At 58.8% G+C, this 24,345-nt stretch overlaps 1 protein-coding gene across 1 annotated transcript; it reads right to left on the minus strand.

The window, feature by feature from the left end:
- Window positions 1-6: 6 nt before the first annotated feature.
- Window positions 7-22,349, minus strand: CARMIL2 (capping protein regulator and myosin 1 linker 2). Its single transcript, XM_071440611.1, has 40 exons — window positions 22,295-22,349; window positions 21,051-21,142; window positions 20,878-20,928; window positions 20,535-20,594; window positions 19,228-19,349; window positions 18,777-18,874; window positions 18,105-18,175; window positions 17,475-17,548; window positions 16,313-16,388; window positions 16,148-16,236; window positions 15,707-15,801; window positions 15,459-15,545; window positions 15,177-15,286; window positions 14,725-14,802; window positions 14,524-14,600; window positions 14,303-14,407; window positions 14,028-14,097; window positions 13,788-13,869; window positions 13,044-13,140; window positions 12,721-12,778; window positions 12,047-12,219; window positions 11,305-11,373; window positions 10,591-10,684; window positions 10,426-10,521; window positions 9,678-9,806; window positions 8,656-8,769; window positions 8,350-8,525; window positions 7,785-7,872; window positions 7,236-7,352; window positions 6,684-6,750; window positions 5,402-5,937; window positions 3,766-3,869; window positions 3,074-3,479; window positions 2,696-2,815; window positions 2,332-2,368; window positions 2,085-2,153; window positions 1,490-1,783; window positions 1,205-1,312; window positions 862-972; window positions 7-777 (listed from the first exon to the last, which is right to left on the minus strand). The coding sequence occupies exons 1-40, from the start codon at window positions 22,332-22,334 to the stop codon at window positions 602-604; spliced, it is 4,716 nt and encodes a 1,571-aa protein (XP_071296712.1). The 5' UTR covers window positions 22,335-22,349; the 3' UTR covers window positions 7-601.
- Between the last annotated feature and the right edge of the window lie 1,996 nt (window positions 22,350-24,345).

Below are 24,345 nucleotides of genomic sequence, written 5' to 3' on the forward strand. Positions count from 1 at the left end.
CTTGTATTAAAAAAAAAAAAGAAAAAGGAAAAAAAAAACCAAAACAAGCATCTTGCTTTGTCGTAAACATCCGTGTGAGGAATGCGTTTGGTCCGGAGCAGAGGGCAACACAGGAGAAAGCCACTGGGGTGTCAGGATCACGCTGGTGCCGTCAGGGAGCTGCGGGGATGATGGAGCTGCGTGCTGAAAGGCGCTGGGTCGTGGTCCCGCTGATGGAAGCCTGCGTCTGGCGGGGGCTGGAGAGAGCAGTACCCCATGGGGTCAGGAGCTGCAGTGGTGAAAGTGCCTTGGGAACGCTTCCTAAAAATAGCTGGCTGCCTAAAATCACCAGCTCCCCCACTGCAGCCCACAGCGACAGAGGGCACTGGGGACTGCAACACCACTGGATGCATCCTGCAGGCTCTGACAGTCCCTGGGCATCCTGGGCAGTGCTGGTGGCCCAGCTGTCCCCATGGCGAAAATTGGGCGATGCCATCATTGGCACATCCACGCCAGCCTGGTGCCCTGTCTGTCCTCTCTGCGCCCCAGCTGCCAAGCACCCCGGCACGGCGCACTTGCTTGCAGGGTTTTGTTGGGAACAGCGTGGTGACATGCAGGGGCTTCACTGTCCCAGGGCCGGCTCCTCCCGGCCCAGCACTGGGCGTCTTTGGTCTACGGCAGCTGAGTCTTGTGCATTCCCAACAGTTTGTGCCAGGGCTTGCGGCTGCTCACCCTCAGTGCCTGTGCCAGCCTGCGGCTCCTCCAGCCCGGCACGGGGCCAGTCCTGCAGCGTGGCACCTACACAGGTCAAGGTGCTGGTGTAAGCATGGGGGGACCCTTGGTACCCCAACACCTGCTTTAGCAGGGAGGGGAACATCTCACCTTCAGCATCTGAGGTTGGTCCAGGCTCACCCTCCATCTCTGAGAGGGACTCGTGCTTGGTCCTGTGCCTGAGCACAGGCGAACGCCGCAGGCGCAGGGGAACGGTGCCCACTGGGGGAAACACAACCCAGCCCCATGTTAGGGTGGGGCACAGTGGCCTGGCTCCTGCTGGAACTGATCCCAATGCTGAATCCGCCTTGGGAACTTCCCAGTGTGGCAGTGCCATTGTCTATCACCCCCAGCTAGGAGAGGCAGCACCAGCACACGTGTGGAACACCACCACCCACCTCTGTTGGTGTTAGGTGCAAGGAGGGCTTGGGGTCCCACTTCACACACAACTTACTTCCCAGCTCCGCCGGGCACTCGGGCTCCCTGAGCTGCTCCTCGTGGACGGACAGTGCTCGGCGGCCGGGCCCCCGTGGCGCTGCCAGCCGTGCCATCAGCCTGGTGTCTGTGTAAGCAAAGGGGAGGTGCCATTGGAGGACAGCCCACAGCATCCCACTTGGCAGGCCCCATCAGCACCCAGCACCCACTGTGTGCTTGGCTCCCTGCTGGCCTCCATCCCAAGGGCTCCAAGAACAGGCCAGCAGTGGAATGAAGCACCCGTGGGCACCTCGTGCATCCCTACCTTCAGTATTGGGCGGGGTGGGCAGGGTGCCAGCACCCACCTCCCCACCATGGCTGACCCTCCGTGGCAGTGCCACCGGCACGTTCCTGCCCAGCCGTGGCAGGCTGCTGCTCCAGCCCTCCCGGCCCCCGGGCTCCGGCAGCCCGCTGGGCTCTGCTAGGGTGAGGGAGCGCCGGGGCTGGTCGGAGCTGGAGGCCGGAGGCTCAGCGGGCAGCTGCCTTCCCAGGGCTTTCCAGGCTGGCCGGGGCTCGGCGCTGGGCTCCGTCCTGGCGGCTGGGCTGCGGAAGGGTGCGTCTGTGGGGCAGGCAGGACGGAGCTGTGGGCGTCCAGAAGTGACAGCCCCAGGGATGGTTCTTGGTTCTGGGAACCAGCCTGCAGTCAGCCCAGGGACTGGGCAGTGGGCTGGTGGCCATCTGCCAACACCAGGGATGGGCACCCATGGGTGTAGGCCACACTCCAGAGGGTGGAATTCCGCCCACATGCCTGCGCCCACCAGTCCCTGTTGGCTCCAGTCCCCATGCTTGGTGCTAGGAGAGGGGATGAAGCCCTCTGCCCCAGGGGTTGGTGTGACCCCCAGCATGCACTGGGGACCCACCTGTGGACACAGAGTGTGTGCGGGCCTTCAGGGATGGGGGCGAGTCCGCAGAGCTGTCTACGATGTCCCCTGCAAGCACAAGCCACCGGCCAGCAGCAGTGAGCTGGGGTCTGCCCAGTGCCACCAGCACCCAACAAGGCAAAGATGTAGTGGGACCCACAGCTGGGAGTCCAAGGGGGCCTGCCCATGGCCACCCATGGGTGCCCAGCTGGGTGGGGGTCAGGGTGGGGAGGGAGCAGCCCCTCACCATCTGAGCCGGCTTTCTTGATCTCGCTGTCTTTGCTCTGCAAGGGGGAAAAAACTGGTAAGGGGGGGTATCAGGGAGGCAGTACCCACAGGGTGCAGAGGGCAGAGTGCTGCTGCCAGGCTCTGATGTGGTTGCAGGGAATGGGTGCATGCCAGGAAAGCAGGGACAGACTGACAGACACCATGCAGTGCATAGGAATTCACCCCTTGCGGAGGGTTAGGTGACAGGGCAGAGGCTATGGGCAGTGACAGCACAGAGCTGGGTGCTGCCATTCCCAGTGGGGAAATGTTCCTACTCTATGGACCGGCATCACCTACCACCCTAGAGGGGCAGGATTCATCCCAAAAATGGAACCAGTCCCCACCTGCTGCTTCTTGCTCTCAGCAGCCGGGCCCTTGGTGACGCCGATGCGATGGAGCATGACCTGCACACGCTGCTCAAAGGAGCTGGACAACTCCCCCTCGCTCTTCTCCAGGTGCCTCTTCTGCAGGAGAGACACAACCCTGCCAGGAACATGGACCCACCACAACACCTGTGGCACCCACACTCCTGCCTGCAGGGCACCCACATTCCCAACCCCAGCCATGCTGCCAGGAGATGGTGACATGGATATGACCCAGTGGGGATATCACTCCAGTGTCCCCACATCCCCTGGTAACCCCACCAGCATCCATGGATGGGAGCAGCACCCACCAGGTGAACTGAACAGTGGTGGGGGCTTAGTGACTGTGACAGTGCTTACCTTGTCATGCCTGACCCCCAGTGCATCCTCGTCCTCCCCGGACAGCAAGATAAGTGACTGGGATTTGCCCTCCCGAGAGTACTTGGGCCGGATCCTCCGGGCAGAGTCAGGAGTCTGGCAGTGCTCAGGCTCTGCTTGGGGCTCAGCAGAGAGACCCCCCTCCTCTGATTTACTCAGGGGCTTCCCTGACTCGCCTGCCTTGCTGGGGGCTCGTAAAATGTCACTGAGCATCGAGCGCCTGCTCCTAGGGGCAGTAGGACCACCCTCAGGCTCCTTCTCACACCTCGAGCCCCGGCTGGATTTGGGTTTCTTGAAGGCAAAAAAATTCCCAATTTTCTTCTTGAGGGTGCGGGAACCAGAGGGAGCCAGAGGAGCTGATCCTGGGCAGGTCTCCAGAGTCGTGGGGCTGGGGAGAGATGAAGCATTGGAAAAGGTGAGCTCCAGGCTGCCAAGAGGTGAGGGGTCAGTTTTTTCACCCTGCTGTGGAACAGACTCCATGGCCACATCCAGCACACCATGGCTGCCATCCCATTCCTCCTCCCCCAGCTTTGCCCTTGGTGATATCCCTGGGTGTGCTGCTTTCCCCAGCATCCCTTTTGCCCTGGGCCCAGCAGCGTTTGCAGGGAGGCTGCTGGATCCTGGGGATGGGTGTGTGCTGGGCAGCTGAGGGGCCCTGAGCACCCTGGGCTTACGGCAGTGTTTCTGTGATGAGCCTCTTGGCAAAGAAGTCCTCCAGCCCCTCGTCCACGCGGGTGATGCTCCTGTCCTCGCTGTTCTCACAGGCCACAGGCTGCACCTGTGAGGGACAGCTGCTGTCAGCCCAGCACAGGGCAAAAGTGTCCCCAGGCATGACGGTGTGTCTGTCACCCATCCCTGGGCATGAACAAGTGTGTGCCCCTGCAGGATGGGTGTTGGCACACTCCATCTCGTACCCAGCATTAAAGCCAGACCTAATCCCGCTCCCTCCCTTGAGCACTGGGAGCTCCAGGCGGCCCCAGGTTCCTTCCAACCCCTTGCTCAGCACAGTGGCTGAGGTATGGCACTCATACTGTGGGAGAAGCCTTTGGCAGGGATGCCTCCTCCATCTGGGCTCCAAGAAAGGGACCCCTCTGCTGCTGGCAGGTGATGGAGCAGGTGACCTGCAAGGACCCACATCTGCATCCTTCAGATGTTTCTAGTCCAACCTTGGAGTGCCAACACAGCCTGCCTGAGAGCCACCTGCTCCATCCCCATAACAAAGTGGCCCACACCATGGCCAAGCCTTCCTCCACGGTACCTTCCTCTCCCTGGCATGTGCCACTGCATCAGTGCCATGCTATCGATGAGAGGGAGGCGCTTCCCCATCAGTGACATTTCAATCCATAATGACTTTTCATTACGGCTGGATTGATGCCGCTCAGGAGCCGTTCCAGCCATCTGAGATCTGCTCTCCCTGTCATATCACATCCATCAAAGCCTGTCCTTGCTCAAGTCTTGGCCCACCCCGGGTGCCAGGCATGCCTGTCCCACTGCAGGGTGATGGCCCCCTGGCCCTGCCAACCTCCAGAACCCACCCTGCCCGTGGGACACAGCTCCTGCCTCCCCTCCGGCCCCATGCCAGCCCTGATCCCACCATGATCCAAGGGCAACCATCACCACAGCCCTGCAAGCCAGGGCTTTCCAGCAAGTCAAAGGATCCAGCTGCATCACGGTGGCACGGGGATGAGGTGATGCCAGCAGGATCCAGCCCCAGGGACAGTGATGGAGCTGTACTTGCCACTGACTGCACCCAAAAGTTACTTTTCCTTTGGGAAAGGGGGTGCAAAGGCAGGATCCCCTTCCAGTTGCCTGTTGGATGGGGGGAGCACAACCCACCTCATCACGGCTGGCAGAGCCCCACCAGCACCACCGGGAGCCGTGGTGGCCACCAGTCCTTCAGGGATGATGGATTTTGGATAAGGGGGAGCAAATAGAGCTCAGGAGGGAGGCAGCTGGAGCCATTGCCGAACACATCGCCGGCCCTCTGCACCCAAACTCTGCAGGGTTTTTCATTCCTCTCCTGCTCCCACCGCTCAGCATCTCCCAGTGGGGAGCAGGAAAGAGGATGGATGATTCCCCTCGCCCCCCCCCAGCCCCCCTTGCCCATCCTTTCAGGCTGCCCCCCGAGGAGGAGGAGGCTCCGGCAGCAGCTGAAATGCAGAATAGTAAACCCACCGCGTCTTTGCGCATCTTATTTTCCTGCCTTGCAACAAATACTGACCGCAATAATTCACCCAAGCAGAAAAAAAAAATGGGAAAAACACCCCGAACGCACCCCACCTCCCTTGCCAGCCGTGCCCCCACCCTTACATTCGGCTTGCTGGGCGGCTGCCTGTGCCGGCGGTTGGGCCGGGGCCTGGCTTTGGTGCAATGCTCCAGCTTCTCGCCGGCGGTCGGCAGGTCCATAAGGAATCCGGTGGCGGTGGCAGGCTGCGTGGCGGGGAGCGAGCCGCTCGCAGGCTCAGCATCCTTTGTGGAGGCAGGGCGTGCCGGCGGCGCGGCGGGGCTGAGTGACGGCGGCGCCCGGTGAGCTCGGAGCCCGCTGGCGTCTCGACCCGCTGCCGGCTCCAGCTCCGAGACACCTACGAGAGGCGAGAGGGTCCCTGTTGACACCCGCCCTCGCCAGGCCTCCCCATCATCATCATCATCATCACCATCATCATCATCATCACGGACGCCGTCACCCTCGCCCACGCGCGGAGGGTCAGCGAGCGGGGCAGTGGCTCCGCCGCGGGGCGGGAGCGCGGCCGTGCCCGCCGGGAGCGTGCGTGGCGGCTTTGCGGCGCAGCCTGCGATGGATCCCGCCACCGCCGCCGCCGGAGGTTTGCTGCGTGCAGGGGATGATGCTGTGGGGGGAGTGTGCGGGGATGCTCAGGCAGGGGCCGAGCCGAGCCCCGCAGCCAGCCCTGAGACCTGCAGCAGGCAGCAGTGGAACGGCACAAACGCTGCCAGCAGTGAGCAGCACTCACAAACATACCCGTTTTGCTCTGCAGGCAGCTCCTCGCCCCACCACGTACCCTCTGGATGGGTAGCAGGGTGCTCAGGGATCCCCTGGGGACACAGGGCTGCTGGGTGCTGGAGTCTGCATGAGCTCAGCCAAAGCAGAGTGACCCATCAGCTGCTCCTTGTCTGTGCCCCCCCTGAGATTCACTCCCATCCCAGGCTAGTGGGGACAACACCAGCAGCAAGGGAAACCCATGGGCAACCTCTTCACCCCAAGGTTGTTGGGTGAATGGGTGATGTCTATGTCCAGGGTGGCCGTGGGAGATACCATGGCACTCACAATCACAGACAAACTGCCTACCCCTGGCTGGCTCTGTGGGGAGGGAGTTCAGGGCATTTGCTCCCCTGCCTAAGGGCACTGAGCCAGCTGGGGCCCAAAACCAGCACAAGAGCAAGATCAAGGTGAGCTTCCCCCACAGACCCCACCACGGCACTGGGAGAGGCTCTCTGAAGGGTCCTGACCCTGCTGCCCTCAGCCCATGAGGCTCCCCCATTGCTGCTGTGAGCCCCCCGCCCCTGCCATGCCCTGCGGAGGCAGCACAACACGCACTGAGCCACAGCAGAGGGACACCTCCCACAGTGACCTTACTTCTCACAGTTGGTGTGGGCCGAATGCTCCTGAAGTGCTTGTTTCTCCTCCGCAGGGCCATCTTGTACTGCAGGGAGAGAGGGATGGTGGCAGCTCCGGCATGGGCAGGGGACAGGCTGGCTGTGCCAAGACACATCCCATGGCAGCCAGAGCCTGCCAGGCTTTGCCCAGTGATGGGTGCAGTCCCTCCATCACCCCTAGGCTCCCAGGGCTGCACCCCTTCATCTTATCCCAGCTCCAAAACCACCCACGGTGCTGGATTGGATACTTCCCCATCCAGAACTGTTCACTACACTGGATCCCAGGTCCCAAAGCAGCAGCAGCAGGACAAGGTACAAGCAGCCAGGCTGCCACAAGGACACGTTCCGGTGCCAGCAGCATGGCCTGGCAGGCTGACGGTCCCATTTCCCAGCACTAATTGCCTTAGCACTGCCCTGGGGGGAGCCGGGGGTGCGTGCACCCGCAGAGGCTGTGGCTAAGCCCAGCATCATCCCGTAAGGCGGATAAAGGGTGCTTGTACCGCGGGCATCACGCGGCGGCTCCGGTCCCTACCTCCTCTGCAGCCAGGTCCGGTGGATTCCTGCCCCTCGCCAATGCCGTGGCATCGTCCTCAGCCGACTCCGGCTGCAGCACCAGGAGGTCGAGCCCCTGCTTGGAGAGGCTCTCTGCCTAAAACCATTAGGAAGTGCTTAAATTATCCCAGGGGCTGAAGCGTGCTGGGCTGCCCTGTGTGCTCTGCGCTGCTCTGCTCCCTACCCACGGCTGGGATTTGTGAGCGGATTTAGGCCTGATTAGCCGGTGTCCAGCCCAGCGCAGCTGCCCTGCTGCAGGAGTGGCTGGTGCCTGGCGTCACCCCAGCACCCCCAGCACACGGCAGCAGTGCTGGGACTTCGCTCAGGGTGTTAATATTGCTGTGGCCATACTGGGAGAGGATTACCTGGGAGGAAAACCAGCCTGGGTGGGAATTGTCCTGCTTCCCAGACTGCAAATCCATGGCATTGGTGTCCAGGTACCTGGACAATGCTGGGGTATCCAGACCCCCATCCTGCATCCCAGCCCCACATCCCCATCCTGCAGGTGCTGGCAGCCCCCAGCACTCACCAGTTTGCACTGGGTGATGGTCAGGTCTCCCAGTACAGCATCCACAATGCAGTCGGCTACAGCGGCTGTGACGGACAGCTTGATCTCACTGGGAGCAGAAAGAGGGCTCTCAGGGCCAGCACCCACTGACCCTGCAGGCCATGGGGGCATCTCCCCAGGGAGGGCTTTGCTGAGGAGATGGATGCTTGGCTGTGGCACACAGAGGGGCATGCCCATGTGCTGCAGCTTGCTGGGTCTGTCCTGCCAGAGCAGGAATGGGAATAGGCACTGGCTGGGATGGAGAATGCCAAATCCATCCCATTGTTGATGGTCAGGGCCAGCCAAGGGGATGTGCCTGCAAGAACATCATCACCCCACAGGTTTCCCCAGCACCCCAGAGACTCGTCCAAAGTGGATCCAAGCAGGAAGCAAAGCTACATGTGGGAAAACACAGCAGCAGGACCCAGTACTCCTCTACCACAATGTGGGGAGAGGAGAAGTTGCTAGAGAGCCCCCAGAGTGCTCCTCTGGCCCCAGGGGTCAGTGCCAGTGACTGAGCAAGAAGGAAGAACAGCACATCACCCACTTCAGCTTGCTGAAGACATCAGTGACCATCTGGTCCAGGACAGCGCTGAGGCTGAGCTGGTCCTGGAGGCAGATCCTCTCTGACATGGCATTGACCAGCTGATCCCTGACCCCGCTCTTCTGCACCACCGCTGGGCACAGGCTGTGGGCTGTGTCCAGCACTGCCTGCATGATTGCCTGAAGTTTGGGCAGGAAAGGAAGGATTCAGTTTATTTTCTATCGGGATTCACCTGGCTTTCAGTAGACACCATCCCCCTTATCCTTGGGCCAAGGCTGATGAACGTCCCGTGCTGCCCATGGTGCCCACCTGGATTTCCCGGCTGCAGGTCTGTGATGCTTCCTCTGTGAGACACTCCAGCTTGTGCTGCAGCTTGCCATTCTGGTAGGGGGTGTTTCCAGCCTCATACAAGAGGGGCAGGATCTGACATGGGAAGAGAGATGGTGTGGATCATCCTGTGTCACCTCATCTTCTCCTCCCCTATTTCCATGCACAGCCTGCACCCGTGGCTCTCCCATGGAAGAGCATTGCCTACATCAGCTGGGGAGACCCAGTGATTTTTTGCCTTTGCTGGGCCAGCTTTGAGCATCCTCATCCCTCAATTTCTCCTTGCCACCCACTGACTCTCCTTCCCCTCTTGCACCCCACTACACTGCTTCCTGGATCAGGGAGACCCTTATCCAACCTTTTCACCACCTTCCCAACATCAGTATTGTCTCAAATCCTGTCTCTGCCAGATTAAGTAACTGGGGGAGGGGGGCAGAAAGGGGAAAGGAGGTGGTTTGAAGAGAAGAAGAGGAGGAAAAGGTGCAGTGGGGAGAGAGAACCAAGACCAGGAGGATCAAACCAGGTCTGACAGAGCCAGGAGCTGCCAAACAAACATGACGGATTTTATCATGGGCTGATGGAGCATTCTCATTGCTGGGGTGGGATGAAGATGCCCCAGGGATTCAGGGAGGTTTCTCAGCAGTGTGGGCATCTGTGGGTTGCAGGGTGTTCTCAAAGCTGGAGCACCCATCTCTCCCAAGGAGGGATGTGTGAGCATTGGATGCCAGAGGAAGAGGGGTTGTAACCCTGTGGGGGGTGTGCACACAGCCGTGTGTCTCTGGGGCAAGGGGACTAAGAACATTTTGATCTTTGTTCTAGAAGGGAATTCAGAAATTCCCAGCTGTACTTTAATGCTTGCAAGTGCTCGGTGATGTGTGTCTGTTGCATTGATGTTCTGGAATTCCCTGACTGCTGGTTAATGATGTCATTAATTAATCAATGCCCTGCTTCGATCCCGAATGGATGCTGGGTGAGCTGTGGGGTTTCCCACGCTCTGCACTCACACTGACAGAGAGGTTGGCATTCCTGATGGCCTCCTCAGCACAGAGGATGTCCGTCTCCACCTCCCTGCCCGTGCAGGTGCTCAGGATGTCGACGTGCTTCTGCACGCTCAGGCAGATCTCATTCACCATCTGGAGCACAGAGAGGCTGTGTCATGTGCCAGCGCTGGGGCAGCACTGCCAGTTCCCCTCCTTGCTGTGACTTTCCCAGAGAAGAGTGTGCTCAGAGGGGGCACAGTCAGGTTACTGCCTCCAAGAGCATCCCTGCCTAATAACCAAGGATGCACACGGCAGGGATGTGCTGGCAAGAGTGCCCAGGGGGCAGGAACACACTGTACAGGTTGGTGTAGCGGCAAGTTATCTCAGCAGTGCATACGCATGAAAAGCATGGATGCAACCAGCAGGATTCCAGGAGATCTGCTTTCCATCCACCCCCACCCTCACCACAGAACCATGACATGATTTGTGTTGGAAGGGATCTTAAAGGTCCTCCTATTGCAGCCCCCCTGCCATGGTCAGGGACAGCTTCCACCAGACCAGGTTGCTCCAAGCCCAGCCTGGGCTTGAACACTTCCAGAGATTTGGCATCCACAATTTCTCTGAGGAACCTGCTCCATCCCTGAATCTGCTCTGCCTTCCACTCAGGAAAGGTTAAGAGGGTGTTTTGCTGCTTGCAAGAGCTCGCATGAGCAAGCCAGGCTGGTTTGGGGCAGGGGAGGAGCAGCCCCATGCAGTGGTTTGTCCCTCAGACCTGTTCAGAAGAGGTGGTGAGGATGCCCTGCTGCAGCCGGAAGGTCTGTGCCGGCAGCGTTTGCCGCAGCTGGTTTCTCGTCAGGCAGGACTGGAGCTGCAAAGGAAGAGGCCATGAGCAGTGATGGTGGCACCTGGCCCAGGTTCCACAGCCCGTTTTCCCCACCTTGTGCACGGCCTCCTCCGTCCTCTCGGGGTGGCTGCGGTAGGCCTGCGCCACGTCGCTCATCGGCAGCGGCATCGACTTGAGCGTGAAATTCCTGTGGGGCGGAGGGGGGTCAGCAGCTGCTGCTGCACCCAGGGCTCACCCCCCTGCTCGTGTCCCCATGGACGTGGCACAGGCTCAGAGCCCACCCAACAGCCTGGACATTGTCCTGAGGGCCAGCTCTGGAGATAAGATGGCCAAACTCTGGCCCTCGGCAGACCCTGGTGGGGTGGCAGTGACCACGTGTCCGGGCTCTCCATGCACCCCTCTTTCTTCAGACCTCTGGAGATCTGCACAGCCAAACACCAGACAGGGTGGTGGGTGTGCTCAGCAGGGGAACAAACCCATCTGTCATGGGCAGGGAGGAGAGGAGCATCACATCACATCAGCACCACCAGCAGCAGGTCACCCCCTGCTCACTGGGGGCTCCTTGGGTGACATGAGGCTGTGCTGGTTGGGATGCAGAGCCCAGGGGAGCCCTGGGGTTGGTAATGTGGGTGTCATCACTAAATGGGTGCCAGGTTGCTTTTCTGGCTGCAAGGCCAGAGCTGTGGACCAGCTCCCTTGGGACATGTATGAAACTGTGTGATGCCCTGGGGACAGTGACATGCTGGTGACAGAGGCTCTTCTGCGTGGCAGTAACAAGCCAGGAGGACCAAGAGGCTCCTTCCTTACCTCTCCAAAGCTTGAGCCACCTCTAGGAGCCCATGGGCTGTTGTGTTGTTCCTGTCCCAAACCACAGTCCTGCAAAAAGAAAGGACCTGGGTGAGCCCTGCCCACACCCACACCACCCTGAGGTGGGTGCTAGCAAGAGTCAGCCCAAGGCTGACCCCAGGCATCAGAGAGCCTAAAAGTGGGGTTAAAAATTACAATTTCCTGTATCCAAAACCTAAACTTGGACTTTGCAAGGAGCTACAAGTTAGGTGGGTGCCTGGAGAGAGTGAAAGGCTGGGAGAACACATTCAGGGACCATCCTGCAGGCAGGAACAGACATCTCCAGAGGAACAGCCCTGGCTGAACACCATTCCCTGTCCTCTGCAGACACCCCTGCTTTGGCTTTGTGTACACAATGTGGTCAAAAGTGGTGTTTTAGGAAGTGATGGCAGAGCATGAGGTGAGGGCAGTGACCACAAAGGTCTGTCTGCAGCAGGCTGGGCTGGGCAGGAGCCTGGAAAAGAGGTGGCAAGCACTTGAGCAGGGATGGAGCTGCTCTCTTGCCCTTCACACGTCCCCAAATGACTGCCATGGGTGCAAAATGCAGTCATAGCATCAGACCTTGTACCAGGAGTGGCCCAGGGCCACATCCATGGCCATCAGGAGCTGTGATAAAACTCCTCTGATGGCATCAGCACCACAACCATCACATCAGGGCCACCCACGCAGGGTCACCCACGGGGTGTCACAGAGCTGCTGCTACCTGAGCTTGGTGTTGATCTGCAGGGCCTTGGCGAGCATCTTGGCCCCCGTGTCCCCCATGGCGTTGCCACTGATGTCCAGGGACACGAGGCTGGTGTTGCTGCCCAGGGCACTCAGCAGCACGTTGGTTCCCAGCTTGAGGCGTGATTCAGCCACAGACAGCGACTGCAGAGGCTGGAAAAGGGACAAGGAGGGGCACCAGGACATGTCAAGGTGCATGTCACCCTTCAGACACAGCTCCACCCCTGTGCAGCAGCGTCAGGGCTGGTGCTGGTTTTGGAGAGAACAAGTGATACTGAACCCTGAGAAACAGAGGGGCAGTGGCTGCTTAGGCTGGATTTAGCTCAGATGCCCAGCAGGCAGTGAGGAGAAAAGAGAGGTTTTTGGGAAAGCTGTGCTGAATGCAGGTTACAATAAGTCTCCTCTGTGACTTTAGCCACATACAGGCTTCTGTTTTCCCACATTTCCCACTTCTCTGTCTGAGCTCCTGCTTCAAACTGAGGAAAAATAAAAGCAGAAGGACTTGAATGGCAGTGGGAGAGAGAGAGGATTGCTCCCCGCCTGGGCAGGAGGGATCTGGATGGCAGCCCTGCATGGAGACTGCACAGTGGTGGCTGAGGGCGACCAGGAGCAGGGATGGGATGGTTCTGGTGGCTGAGGGCAAGCTGGACTTACACAATCCTCCTCCTGGGTGAGCTGGACAATGCGGTGCAGGACATCCAACAGGCCTTCCCTGCAGGAGAGGTGTGTGTGTGAGGGGGTCACTTGTGCATGCCCTGGGGCCACAGAGGCACAGCTCTGTCCTCCCTCCACTCTTGCCTGTCACCCATGGGCTGTCACCCATCTCTGACTCTGCACCAGGTGCTGGCAGTGCTGACCCTCCCTGCATGGGCAGGCAATTCCTACCAGCCCATGGGCTTTTGATGGGGAGGGAGAGTCAAGGTGGGTGCACCATTCCAGGGTGGCTCCAAGCCTGGGTGCTGCTGCTTGGCACTCACTTGGATTTGATGTTGAAGTTTTTCCCCAGGGAGACGTGCCTGATGGATTTGCTCCTGCCAATGGAGAGCACCAGGGTCACCATGTCAGGGTCGAAGCCTGCAAGAGAGGGAGACACCCCAGGATGTCCAACAAACCCACGGAGGTGGCACCAAGGTGGTCCCTCACAGGAGACCTGCAGAGCCACCAAGCTGCCACAGTGGGATGCTGGAGATGCCCAGGGAGGCTCCTGAGCATCTTCCTCCTTTCCTGGCTTCTCCAAGGAGATTGAAGTCCTGTGCAGAGCTGGGGTCCCTGAGAAATGACCTCCAGGGAGGAGCAGCTACTGTGGGCACTCCTGATACGGGGGTGCCAAGGCTGTGCTGAGCCACAGGGGCACTGAGGGAGCTGGAGATGGCCCTTGCTCTCTGCCATCCCTCAGGATGTGCCCCCCATCACCCACCCACCCCCCTGGACACCATGGGGGAGTTCAGCTTTCAGGCAGCTGCCTGCACTCCCATCCTCCTGGCTGCACCAGTTTCTGCCCAGGGAAACCCTTTCAGTGCTTCAAACCCTGAACCGGCCACATGAGACCACCTCGGATTCAGTGATCTGAAGAGGACTGCATCAAGAAAGATGCAAAATGAGAAATTTTGGCCAGTCTTGAGGTAGGAGGGCATAAAGAAATCACCTCACTTGCTGTGCTGGGACATGAAAGTCCAGGAGATGCAGGAGAACTTTTTCCAGGCTGGGAAAAAGCAACCTACCATTGTCAGACAGGTCCAGGTGACTGATGGAGCTAGCATCAGGGATGAGGTCCTGGATGACTTGGGCCCCCGCTGATCTCAGCTTGGAAGAAACAGCGAGACATCAGTACAGGGGAGGCAGCGAGCCCTGCAAACCAGATCCTCCTGTCGGGGAGGTCAGACAGGGCATGGACCCTCCCTCACTGCCACAGGGGGACTCCCTGGCCAGAGGGCTGCTGCCCATGGCTGCTGGGCCCTCACCTCACAGCTGCTGAGATCCAGGTGCAGGTCAGTGATGTGACTGTTGTCTGCCAGCCCTTGCAGCAATGCCCTGGAAAAGTCACCAAAGCCCCCATCAGTGCAAGAAATGGGGGCACCAGCACCTGCCCTGGGGCACCCCCAGCAGTGCAGGCAGTGGAGAAGGCATCCTTCCCAGAGCTCTGCCTCTCACAGCCCCTTCCCTCCATCCTCCCCACCAGCACTGACCAAGGTCTCCCCAGGCTCACCCCAAATCCATTCCCGCAGCCCCATCGCACCTTACAGCATCAGCTGGCAGCTTGGTACCTGCCAGGGAGACATGCCTGAGGGAGCAGGCCTGGCTGAAAAACTCCTTCATGTCAGGGGAGATGGTTTTCACTCTCCTGAAAAGGATGGGCACAACATGGCAACAACTGCAACCCAGCCCCAGCCAGACCCCCTGGGTACCACACACCCCCCTGGGTACCCCACAGCCCCCCTGATGCCATCCCCAGCTTACTTGTGGGAGTACACATTTTTGGAGAGATCCAGGTGGATGAGGCTGGTGTGGGATCCATGGACCAGGGCTCCAAAGAGCTGCCAGGGTGGGATGTGAGCCGTGTGGAGGAGGATCCAGGGGCACTGCAGCCCCTCACACAGCCCAGGGATGGAGGGGGCTGAGGGCAGGGCTCACTGCCAGGAGCCCCTGCATGGTACTCACAGCATCCAAAGGACAGTCCGTGCCAGCCAGGCTGAGGTGGGAGAGCGAGTGGCAGTGCTGGAGGAGGCTCTGCAGGTTCTGTGAGCAGAGGGGGCTCAGCAGCTTTGCCCCTGAATCCCACCCCCACCCTGCAGCCCTGGAATCCCAGTTCCAGCCTGACTCCTCCCTCCTGCTGAGCACAGGGTGAATCCTGCACACAGGAACCCACTCTCTCATGGGATACACCCCTGCTGCAGACGGCATCTGCCACACTCCCACAAGGAGATGCAGGGGGATGTCCCCAGGGTGTCCCCAGCTGCTCCCAGGCAGGCATGGGGGGCTGCAGCTGTGACCTCCCCATCCCTGGGGGGCTGCAGGGCAGGGCACAGAGCAGAGCAGACCAAAGCCATCCAAACCAGACTGGGGACAGAGTCTGAGTGTGTCACCCCACCCATGACAGCACGGGCACTCACACTGATGTCATCCCCAGCCAGGGTGCCGGGGTTTCCAGAGAGGTCCAGGTGCCGGAGGGAGAATCCAGTGGCTTTGTTATCTGTGAGGGCCTTGCACAACGTGCTCATCCCTGCTCAGAGAGAGTGAGAGGTGCATGGCCACAGGCTCCCTGCACTGGGGAGAGCCAGGGAGCAGAGCAAGGGAACTTCCCTCCAGCTGGGGCAGCAGGGCATTGCATCCATGAAAGTGCAGCCCCTCCATCACTCCTTCTGTGGAGTGGGGCAAGAGCATCTGGGCTCTACCTTTGGCTGTGAGCATTGTCCTGGCCAGGCTGAGGCTCTGCAGACCCTTGGGACTCTTCTCCACGTGCCGGCTGAAGGCAGAGACCCCTGATGGGAGCAGGGAGCTCTGAACGGCTGTACCAGCACAGCTGGGTGTCCATCCCACCCCGAGCTGCAGCCTCCAGGACAGGAGGCAGCTGCTGGTGGGGTCTGGAGTTGAACATCAGTTTTTGTGGGTGTAAACTCATCCCAGCCCAGAATTTGAGTACCTCTGTCTTCCAGCTGGTTGCCAGAGAGGTTGATGGTGTGCAGGACAGAGTTGGGATGGCTGCTGAGTGCCTGGGCCATCCTCTGCACAAAGTCACTGTGGGGAGAAGGGTCACCCATCTGAGCAATGCTGGGACACCTCCAGGAAGGACAGCCACCAGCTCTGCACTCTTACAGGGACATGCCAGCAGCTCCTGCCTGCATGGCAGACCTGGCTCATCTGAGCAGCCAGAAGGAAGCAGAGCATCTCCAGGGGTGGGTGGTATTCACTTCCAGGCTATGGGAGTCTCTGCTCTCAGTGAGCTTCCCAGTGTGGAGGGGACAGAGCCACCAGCCCCTGGCACAAGGGTCCCTGCATGGACCTCCCTGCTCCATGTACTGAGGGCAGAAGCACCAGGCTGCCAAGATCCTGCTCATCATTGCCTTGCAACAGCTTCACCTACCCTTTCAAGCCACTGTTCTCCAGCACCAGCTCCTCCAGTGTCACTGACTTGCTGAGCATGTAGAGCAGCTGCTCTGAGATCTCCTGATTCTGGCAGGGAAGAAGAAAGCCTTTCTGGGAACCTGGCCACCTCTGGTGCACCCAGAGCCACAGCAGCAGCACTCACCAGCCTGAAATCCTTGCAGGAGAGTTTGGTGAACCACAGGTTGAAGGACAAGGCAGCAACACTCAGCGCCACATCCCTGCAGGGTGACAGGGAGGAGGGAGTCAAGGGCCAGGCTGAGCCAAGGCTAATCCCAAATGGGTGACAAAAACCACCCAAATGGGGCTTGTCCCAAGGCATCCAGCCCCAGGGTGCCCCAAGACACCCAGGATGCCAGAACACACCCATCCCATCCAAACCCGAGGTGCTCCAACTGACTCAACCCTGGGATGCTCCAGGACACCCAACCTCAGTGTGCTCCAACACAACGTTCAACAGAACAGGACTGGGGATTGTGGGTTTAAAACAACACACAGGTACAGATAATCTTCCCCAGATTATTCCCTTGGGGAAAATCAAATGAATCTAAATATTTGCATGCTTCTATCTAAACCTCAGGGTTTTAAGTTCTTTTTAACTCTGAGCTCTAATGTGAGCAACACCACAGGTGTTGGTTGAGTGGAAACAAGTTTCTTTTTTACTTCCTCATCCAAAGAAATCTCTAAAGCAGTCTCCTTTTTCACCAGCTGAACACAGATCCTCTGTTCCCCAAAACACTCAGCCCAGAACTTTGACTTGCTGTGGCCCAGCCTGGCAGCTGCCTCCCCTGAGAGCTGAGCCCTTGCTCTGCCTTTCTTGGGATGGAGACTTGGCTGAGCCCCACATGGAGAACCCCAGGCACAGCTGGAGCTCACAGCCCCACTATCAGGTTATAATCAGGTGATAACAGGGTTATAACAGACATCTGGGGGGGGCTGGTGGGGAGCAGTGCAAGTTTCCGGGTGGCAAACTGCACCAGCTGCTTTGCATAGGGAAACACCTGACAGCCACGAGCTGCAAGAAGCCACTGTGACATTGGGTTTTCAGCCCTATAAACAGCTCCCAGGCTGATCTAAGAGTTAAAAATGAACAGAGGGGCTGCCTGGACTCTCAGCTGCTGCCCCATGGGATGGGGCTCAGGGTGTTTGGTGAGGGGGAGTGTCAGGCTGCAGATGTGGCATCCCTGGAGCGTGTAACCTATAAAAGCTTCTAACGTGGGCAGGAGAGCATGCTGGGCCCCCCAGCAGGGACAGGGAGAATGAGGATGGGTGCTGGGGCGCTGCAGGCAGCACGGCTGGGGGCTCACCGGCTCTCCAGGTGGCTGAAGTCCAGCAGGTTGAACTCCCGGCAGTCCTGGCTGTGGTAAATGTTGTCCACGTCCTTCCCAGAAGGATGCACATATGCAGCAGGCTCAGCACTGGGTCCTGGGGAGGGCTCAGGTCCCTGGTGCTGCTGCAGGGAGCTGAGCCCTTGGGGAGTCCTCTGCCTAACCCCAAAGCCCAAAAGCTTCCCTGATGGCTGGCAGGGGACATGTCCCAGCTTGGTGGGACAGATTGGTGAGCCTTGGACAACTTCTGTAGGGAATGGCCAGAAGGCAACACACCCCAGGCTGGTGGGAGTGAGGGTGTGGGGAAGGATGAGCTGGGATCAGTGTCCAGAGGAAGGGGGGACAGGGAGTCCTGTTGTGGCTGGGTCCCAGCAGGATTCTCCTCTCCTGGGACACCCAGCCAGGTCCCAGGAGTTTTCCAGGGCCTCCCCCTGGGTCACAGTCTGGGAAACAGCCTGGTCCAAGGCACGCTGCTCCCACCTGCACTTTGATTCCAGCCCACCCAGGAGCAGGGGGCACTCAAAGCTGCAGCTCCATGAGGCAGCCACAAGCATCCTGTCCCCAAGTGACACCCTGGCACTGCTGCATCCTCAGGAGGGCCCAGCTTACCCACTGGATCTCCTCGCGGAAGGCAAAGCCATTGTAGTCACACAGAGCAGCGTAGGTCTCTGAAAAGCCCCCTGCAAGGAGAAGGCAGTTTGGGGGGGCAGACATTCCCAAAGGAACATGGAGGAGAACTTTGAGGGGAGTGGGAAACAGGAGAGGGATGACAGGGACTCAGAAGTGATGCAGAGGGCTCCCCCTTCCCTGCCCAAAGGGGAGAGAGATCTACTGTCAGCCCCAGTGGGGGCTGTGGCGTGCTTTGCTTGCTCCATGTGGATGCCAGGCAAGGCACATTGCCCTGGGGGTAATGCAGGATCCTGCTCCAGACTAGGCTACAGGAAAAGCTCCTGGCTCTGCAGTGGTGCCATGTGAGGTGGGTAGAAGCATGCACAGCTACAGGTCCTAGCAGGTAGATTCTGAGCAATATTGCCTGCTGTCCTGCTTTTTCCTGGAGAGCTACATCCCCTCAAACCTGCTCCTGCCCCATGGGATGGGGTGGCCTGGTGGGCAGCAGACCCCAGTAGCAGGGCTCCATCTGACCAAAGCCATCACAGGTGCCCTGCCAGCAGAGGTGAGGGCTGTCAGCAGAGCTGCTGTTGGTGGATGCAGGGCTGGAATGGTTCTCAGAGGGCTCCAACCCTCCTGGTCCTGCCTGAGGGAGTTTATGGCAGGACTTACCACATGGCCCAGGGTTGCTCTGCAGCACTTCCTCCAGTGAGTCTGTGATCTGCTGGATCCTCTCATACAGGCTGGGGGGCGAGTTCTTGAGCAATGTCCTGGGGAGGGAGCAGAGGGCTGTCAGGGTGGGCCAGGAGAAGAGCATCCCCACCACTCTATGCTTAGCTACAACCCTGTGTGTAGGGTGGCCAGAAATATTCAGTCAGGGAACAGGGTCTTGCCTCGATCCATGTGTTTTTCTCCTTCTAAAAGCACTGTTGTAGACCCATCCTATATTTGGGATTTTCTAACTGCAGGTGTCCCAATTCATGGCAGGTGGGTTGGAACTAGATGATCTTTAAGATTCCTTCCAACCCAAACCATTCCAGGATTTTGCAGTCTGGGGCTTTTCTGGGCAAAGGAGTTGCTCTGGTTCCTACACAAGCACCCCTCAGGAGCAGAAGACCCTTACCCAAGGGATGAGTCTGGAAAGACCTTCTTAAGTGACATGGTGACATGGATAACAACTTGCTCCAAATCATCCAAGGACATGAACCGGAAGGCATAAGAAGCTGCATCTGTTTCTATGACAACCTGCAGGGTCCAAAGGATGAGAGATTCCTGAGCGAGCTGGCAGCACACAGCGTCCCCAAGCCCCCAGACACAACGGTGACAGCCATCAGCTCCTCACTGCCAACCCAGCCACAAGCACAGAGAATGCTGTGAGCACCAGGAATTTAGGATAAAATACATTGGTGTGCCAGAATAAGGCATAAACCTCCTGAAAATTCAGATTAAGCTGATGCAGAGGCAGCCTGATGCAGTGAGGTGAGAACAGCCTTGTCTCTGCCTGCAGCAGCTGGAGCATAGAGGTTTCCTCCCTGAATTTATTTAATCGAGGTTTAGGGCTTTTTCACTTATGGTTCCTACCAGGAAAAAAAAAAAAATCCCATGGCAACATGCTCCCTGATTTAATTACACGCTGATTGAGGCGTGGGAGCAGGATGACAATTATCTGCTGGCATCGTGCAGGACGGAGCTTCCGCCAGTGCCCGGGGCTGTGGAGGCAGGAGAGCGTGGGACCGCCTGCACTTTAACAATCCCTGGGCTTTCCATGTCCCAGTCAGACATCTCACCCCCCTCCACCCTGGGGAATAGATTCCCTGCATCCCTCTGTCTGTGCCCAGCTCCTGCAGCTCTCTCCTGGAGCTCAGCCTGCTGAGCAGCAGAAACCCTGTGTGGAGGCTGAGGCCGTGGTTGCTGATGATGCTTCACCATGAAAAAGCCAGACAGGATATTAGAAAGGAGCAGACAGGAGGTTAAGCAGGACCACAGCCCTATTTTGGCCAATACATCCAAGCCTTGATATCCAAGTCCTCTCTTCCATGGTTTCCACTGCCACATCTGCCCTATGTGCCCGCCCCTCTCTAAGAGGATTAATGGGGTTTAAAACACCCTCCTGCTAAATTTGTCTTCACCTTGGTAAGCCTGCAGCCATTTGTCACCTTGTCCCTGCTGAGCAGGAGGTGCCATGGCCAGGCACTGTCCACGGATGTCAGAGGGGAAGGAGTGCAGGCACCCACCCAGCACCCCTGGGTGCCCCCCTGCACCTCCAGCTCCAGGGCAATACCCTGATGAGATCAACACTGGTGACCCTCAATGGGGGAGCAGAACACCCCCAGATCCTGTGGGGGGCTCTGGACCAGGGTTTGCCATGGGGGAGAGGGCAGAGAGGGGGGTAATGCCCAGGTTGGGTTTGTCCCAGTTTGTCCCACTCACCACACTGGGCTCTTGGACTGTCATCTCCCTCACCTCCAGGAAGCTGAAGCTGCTGTGAACCTGTGGATGAGAGAAGCTGGATCAACCCCAGTGCTGATGGAGAAAGGAAACCCAAGGGTTCCCCCCCAACTCCCACACTTCCCATGCCTCAAGCAGTGCTTGGCCTTGGCCCCACCCTTCACCAGCCCCCAGACGAGACCCCCTCCCCTTCCCTCATCTCTCTCCTCATCCTGCTCTTGAGGGTTTCCCAGAGTCACTGGTCCAGGTGACTCAGGGGTCACTCCCTCCAGTGCCCCAAGCTCCCCCAGGAACCCCAGGGCTGTACCAGGCTCCCCACACTTACCCTCACTGGCAACATCACAGGCAGCACATAGGCTCGCCAGGGTGTCAGGACCTAGGCAAGGTGTGACAAGGGACCATGGTGACATGGAAGCCACCCCTGTCCCTCACTGCAACCATAAAACACCTTCCTGGGGAAACCAGGAAAGCAGGAACCAGGCCAGACTCTGCACATACCAAGATAAAGTCATCATACTTGGATTTCACCTGCAGCTGGATGCTCAGCACCAGGAGCACCTTCTTTGTCCCCAGGAAGGTGGTGATGCCCTCTGAAAAGACCAATGTCCATGTGAAATTAGGTGGCTGAAGTCACCTTGGTCCTCTCCCATGTGCCCTGTTGCTCTTGAGGATACTGTCCCCACCTGAATCATCTCCTCTCCCCCCACACCTGACAGTCAGACCCTGGCTGCTCTCAGACTCACCGTGGTTGCTCAGGTGGTGCACCCACCTCCCCATCTTCAACCAAGAACAGGGTTTGGGGTTGCTGGTTCACACTGCCTGTGCTGCCTCACCCACTGGCAGCTGGCACTGAGTGATAAGAGGGTCCTGATTTCTCTTCCTTCCTTTTCATATTTACCACCAGGGAGCAGCTGGTCACCCAAGTCCCTCCTCTCCGCAGGGCAGCCAGGGTGGTCACATGTGCCAGCGTCCCCAAGGTCACAGACTGGTCACTCCCACCATCAGTGGGCCAGTGTGAGCATGGCTGCTGCCCTGAGCACCCTTCTCCGTGCCCTCCTGATTCCTGCCTCTCATGGGAGAAACAGGACCAAAGCCACAGCTGTCCATCACTGTGCAGAGCACACCAGGCTGTCACAGTGACACCAATCCCCATGGGTCCATGGTTTGAGCCACACCTCCCCAGGGACCTACCCTGGTAGAGCCGGGCCTGAGGCTGTGGGGACACGGTGACCCAGCTCCTTCCCACCTCACTGCCAGCCCTGGTGGGGCTGAGGAGGCTGAAGGAGCCCAAGACCTCTGTGGCCTTTGGCTTTTCCAGTCAGCCAAGAGAAGGCTGTGAGCAGGGGTATTTCACACCCCCCATGCTGAGCTGCAGGCTGTGCCTTCCTGGGGAGCTTCTGGGGACCCTCAGTTGGCCAGAGGAGCCCAATCCCATGGGACTGAGCAGCACCAAGCTGCACCCACAAATTCAGCAGCTTGAGCTGTGCAGAATCCCATCCTTGAGGAGCCAGGTTATCTAGGGATGCTCTTGGTCCAAGGTTCATCCTCAGGCAAATGAGTTTTGCAGACAAGAGGAAGCCCCAGACACTGCATGGGCCCCCCTGAACCTCAGCTGTTGCAGCCGAGGGACCCAAAAGTGACTCTGCCAAGCCCATCGAGGCAAATGGGGGCCAAGCAGGCCCGGCACGGGCAGCCCCATGTGGCAGCGGTGCCCCGGCAGTAGCGGCGGGGGGGACGCTTACCTTGCAGCTCGGCGGGGATCCCTCCGGGGGACACAGCCATGCCTGGCACCTGGGGTCACCTGCCGGGATGCGGTGTCAGGGCAGCATCCTCGGGGCCGCGGGAAAGGCACCCTGCCGGGAGGAAGCGCTGAGGTTACCGACCGGCAGCGCCGCCGCCTCGGTGCCTCCTCCCCCTCCCGGTGCCTCTTCCTGCCCCGTCAGGCGAGATTTACCGCCTGAGCAGGAGAAGCGAAATGAAAGCGACGGTGCCCACGGCCCACCGGCCCCGCCGGGAGGAGAGGGCGGCACTACCCAGCTTCCACCCTTCTCCTGCCGTGCGCCTTCCCCTGCGAGAGCAGGACACCCCTCCCGGCACGAAGGAGGATCCATGACCTCTCCCTGTCTCCTGAGGTGCTTCATGGACACATATTTCTGCCTGAAGATGGCCGGTGTGTGGGGTAAGGGCAAATCTACCCTTCCCAGCACTGGGCAGCCAGCCCAGCTCCATCACCGTGCACTGGAGATGGGTGAAGGTGCCCACTGCAGGCTGGTCTCTGGAGGATGGATGCTGGTACCCATGGATGCTGAAGGAAGGGCTTTTCCAGAACAGGAATGCCCCAGGCCTTCTGTCAAAGTGACAAAACTGCTGTCCCAAAGCAAGGGTGAGAGGCAGAAGCCAGGTGACCTCCTTGGAGCAACAGGACTGAGCACAGCAACCACTCCACTCATCCAGGAAGGTTTTGGACCAGGAAGTGCTCCTGTGTCCCTGACACACTGCAAAGCTTCCCTGGACTCAGGATTTCCCACTGTTGGGAAACTTGGCCCCATTAGAAACTCAGGAAAGGTGCTGAGGGAGAGGCAGAGCTGCTCTCAGCCAGCAGCCTGAGTGCCTGTGACCACCACCCACTGGACCCAGTTGCCTTCTTCCCCTAAATTGCCCCTTTCTGACAAACTTCCAAGCTCCAGGCTGAAATCTGCCAACCAGGAGCTCACCAAGCTTTCCCAGAGGTTGAATGACATGGGAGAAGGTGGTCCCTGGAAGGGATGGGTGAGTTTGCCCTCTTGCTACACCCACTCAGGGCCACAGTGCTTCTGAAACCACCTTCTGTGAGAGGGTGAAGGCAGGAAGCATCTCCCTGCAGGGATGGCATCTCCACAGAGCCCAACCACAGCACAGGCTCTTTTCAAGGAGGTGACTGGGGAGAACCCAGGGCAAAGACCAACCTCTGCTGGGGCACCTCCTTGAGCTTCTTGAGCTACATCAGCAGAGGGATGAGCACCAGCAGGATGAGGGGCACAGTGCAGTCAGCAGCCACCAGCAGCAGTCCTGGCTGGATCCATGTTTTTTTCCAGGATAGAGAAGGCCAGGATATTGGAATCTGAACTTCTAAAAGGGCACCAACTCCCAGCTTTGGCATGCGAGGATATTCAGGGCACAGAGGGAGCAGCTGTCCCCTTTCATGCATCAGAACAGCTTCTATAGAAGACTAGAAGCACAGAGGAGCTCCAGGCAAGCTGCATCCAAAGCCCATTCCCCAAAATACTGGTTCCCACATGCTGGAACATTCTGAGCAGCGGTGGAGCAGGACATGTACTCCAGGAGTGGGGCAGACATCCATGAGCACAGGTGTTCCCTGCCTTTATGCAAACCCAGGCACATCAGGATGTCCAGAACACCTCCTCTGTGTCCAGCAGAGAGAAGAGCAGCCCGAGCACCAGGGATGGCAGCCAGGCCAAGCAACTGGCAGAGGCAGCAATGCTCCTTGGATCCATCCCAGCCCTGGCTTTCCACTCAGAGCCCGAAGCCCAGCTTTTCCAGCACTGATAACAGCTCTTGGGTTGAGCAGAATTGTTCTGTCCACATTCAGGCTTTGGATGCTGCCCTGGATGTGTGTCCTTGGCAGCAGGCTGGGATATTGATCTGCATCTCTCCAGAACAGCTCCTCCGAGGGTGAACCAGAAGCCTGCAAGAGGCACAAGCAGAGATCCCTGCCCAAGGCAGGAGCCTCAGCTCAAATCAAATAAAACCCAGTCTGCATAACAGAACCATTGACTGAGCAAGCACAGAGAAA

The sequence above is a fragment of the Agelaius tricolor genome, unplaced genomic scaffold (genome assembly GCF_023055355.1).
Source record: "Agelaius tricolor isolate 1412-34295 unplaced genomic scaffold, bAgeTri1.0.p SCAF_15, whole genome shotgun sequence".
NCBI lineage: Eukaryota > Metazoa > Chordata > Aves > Passeriformes > Icteridae > Agelaius > Agelaius tricolor.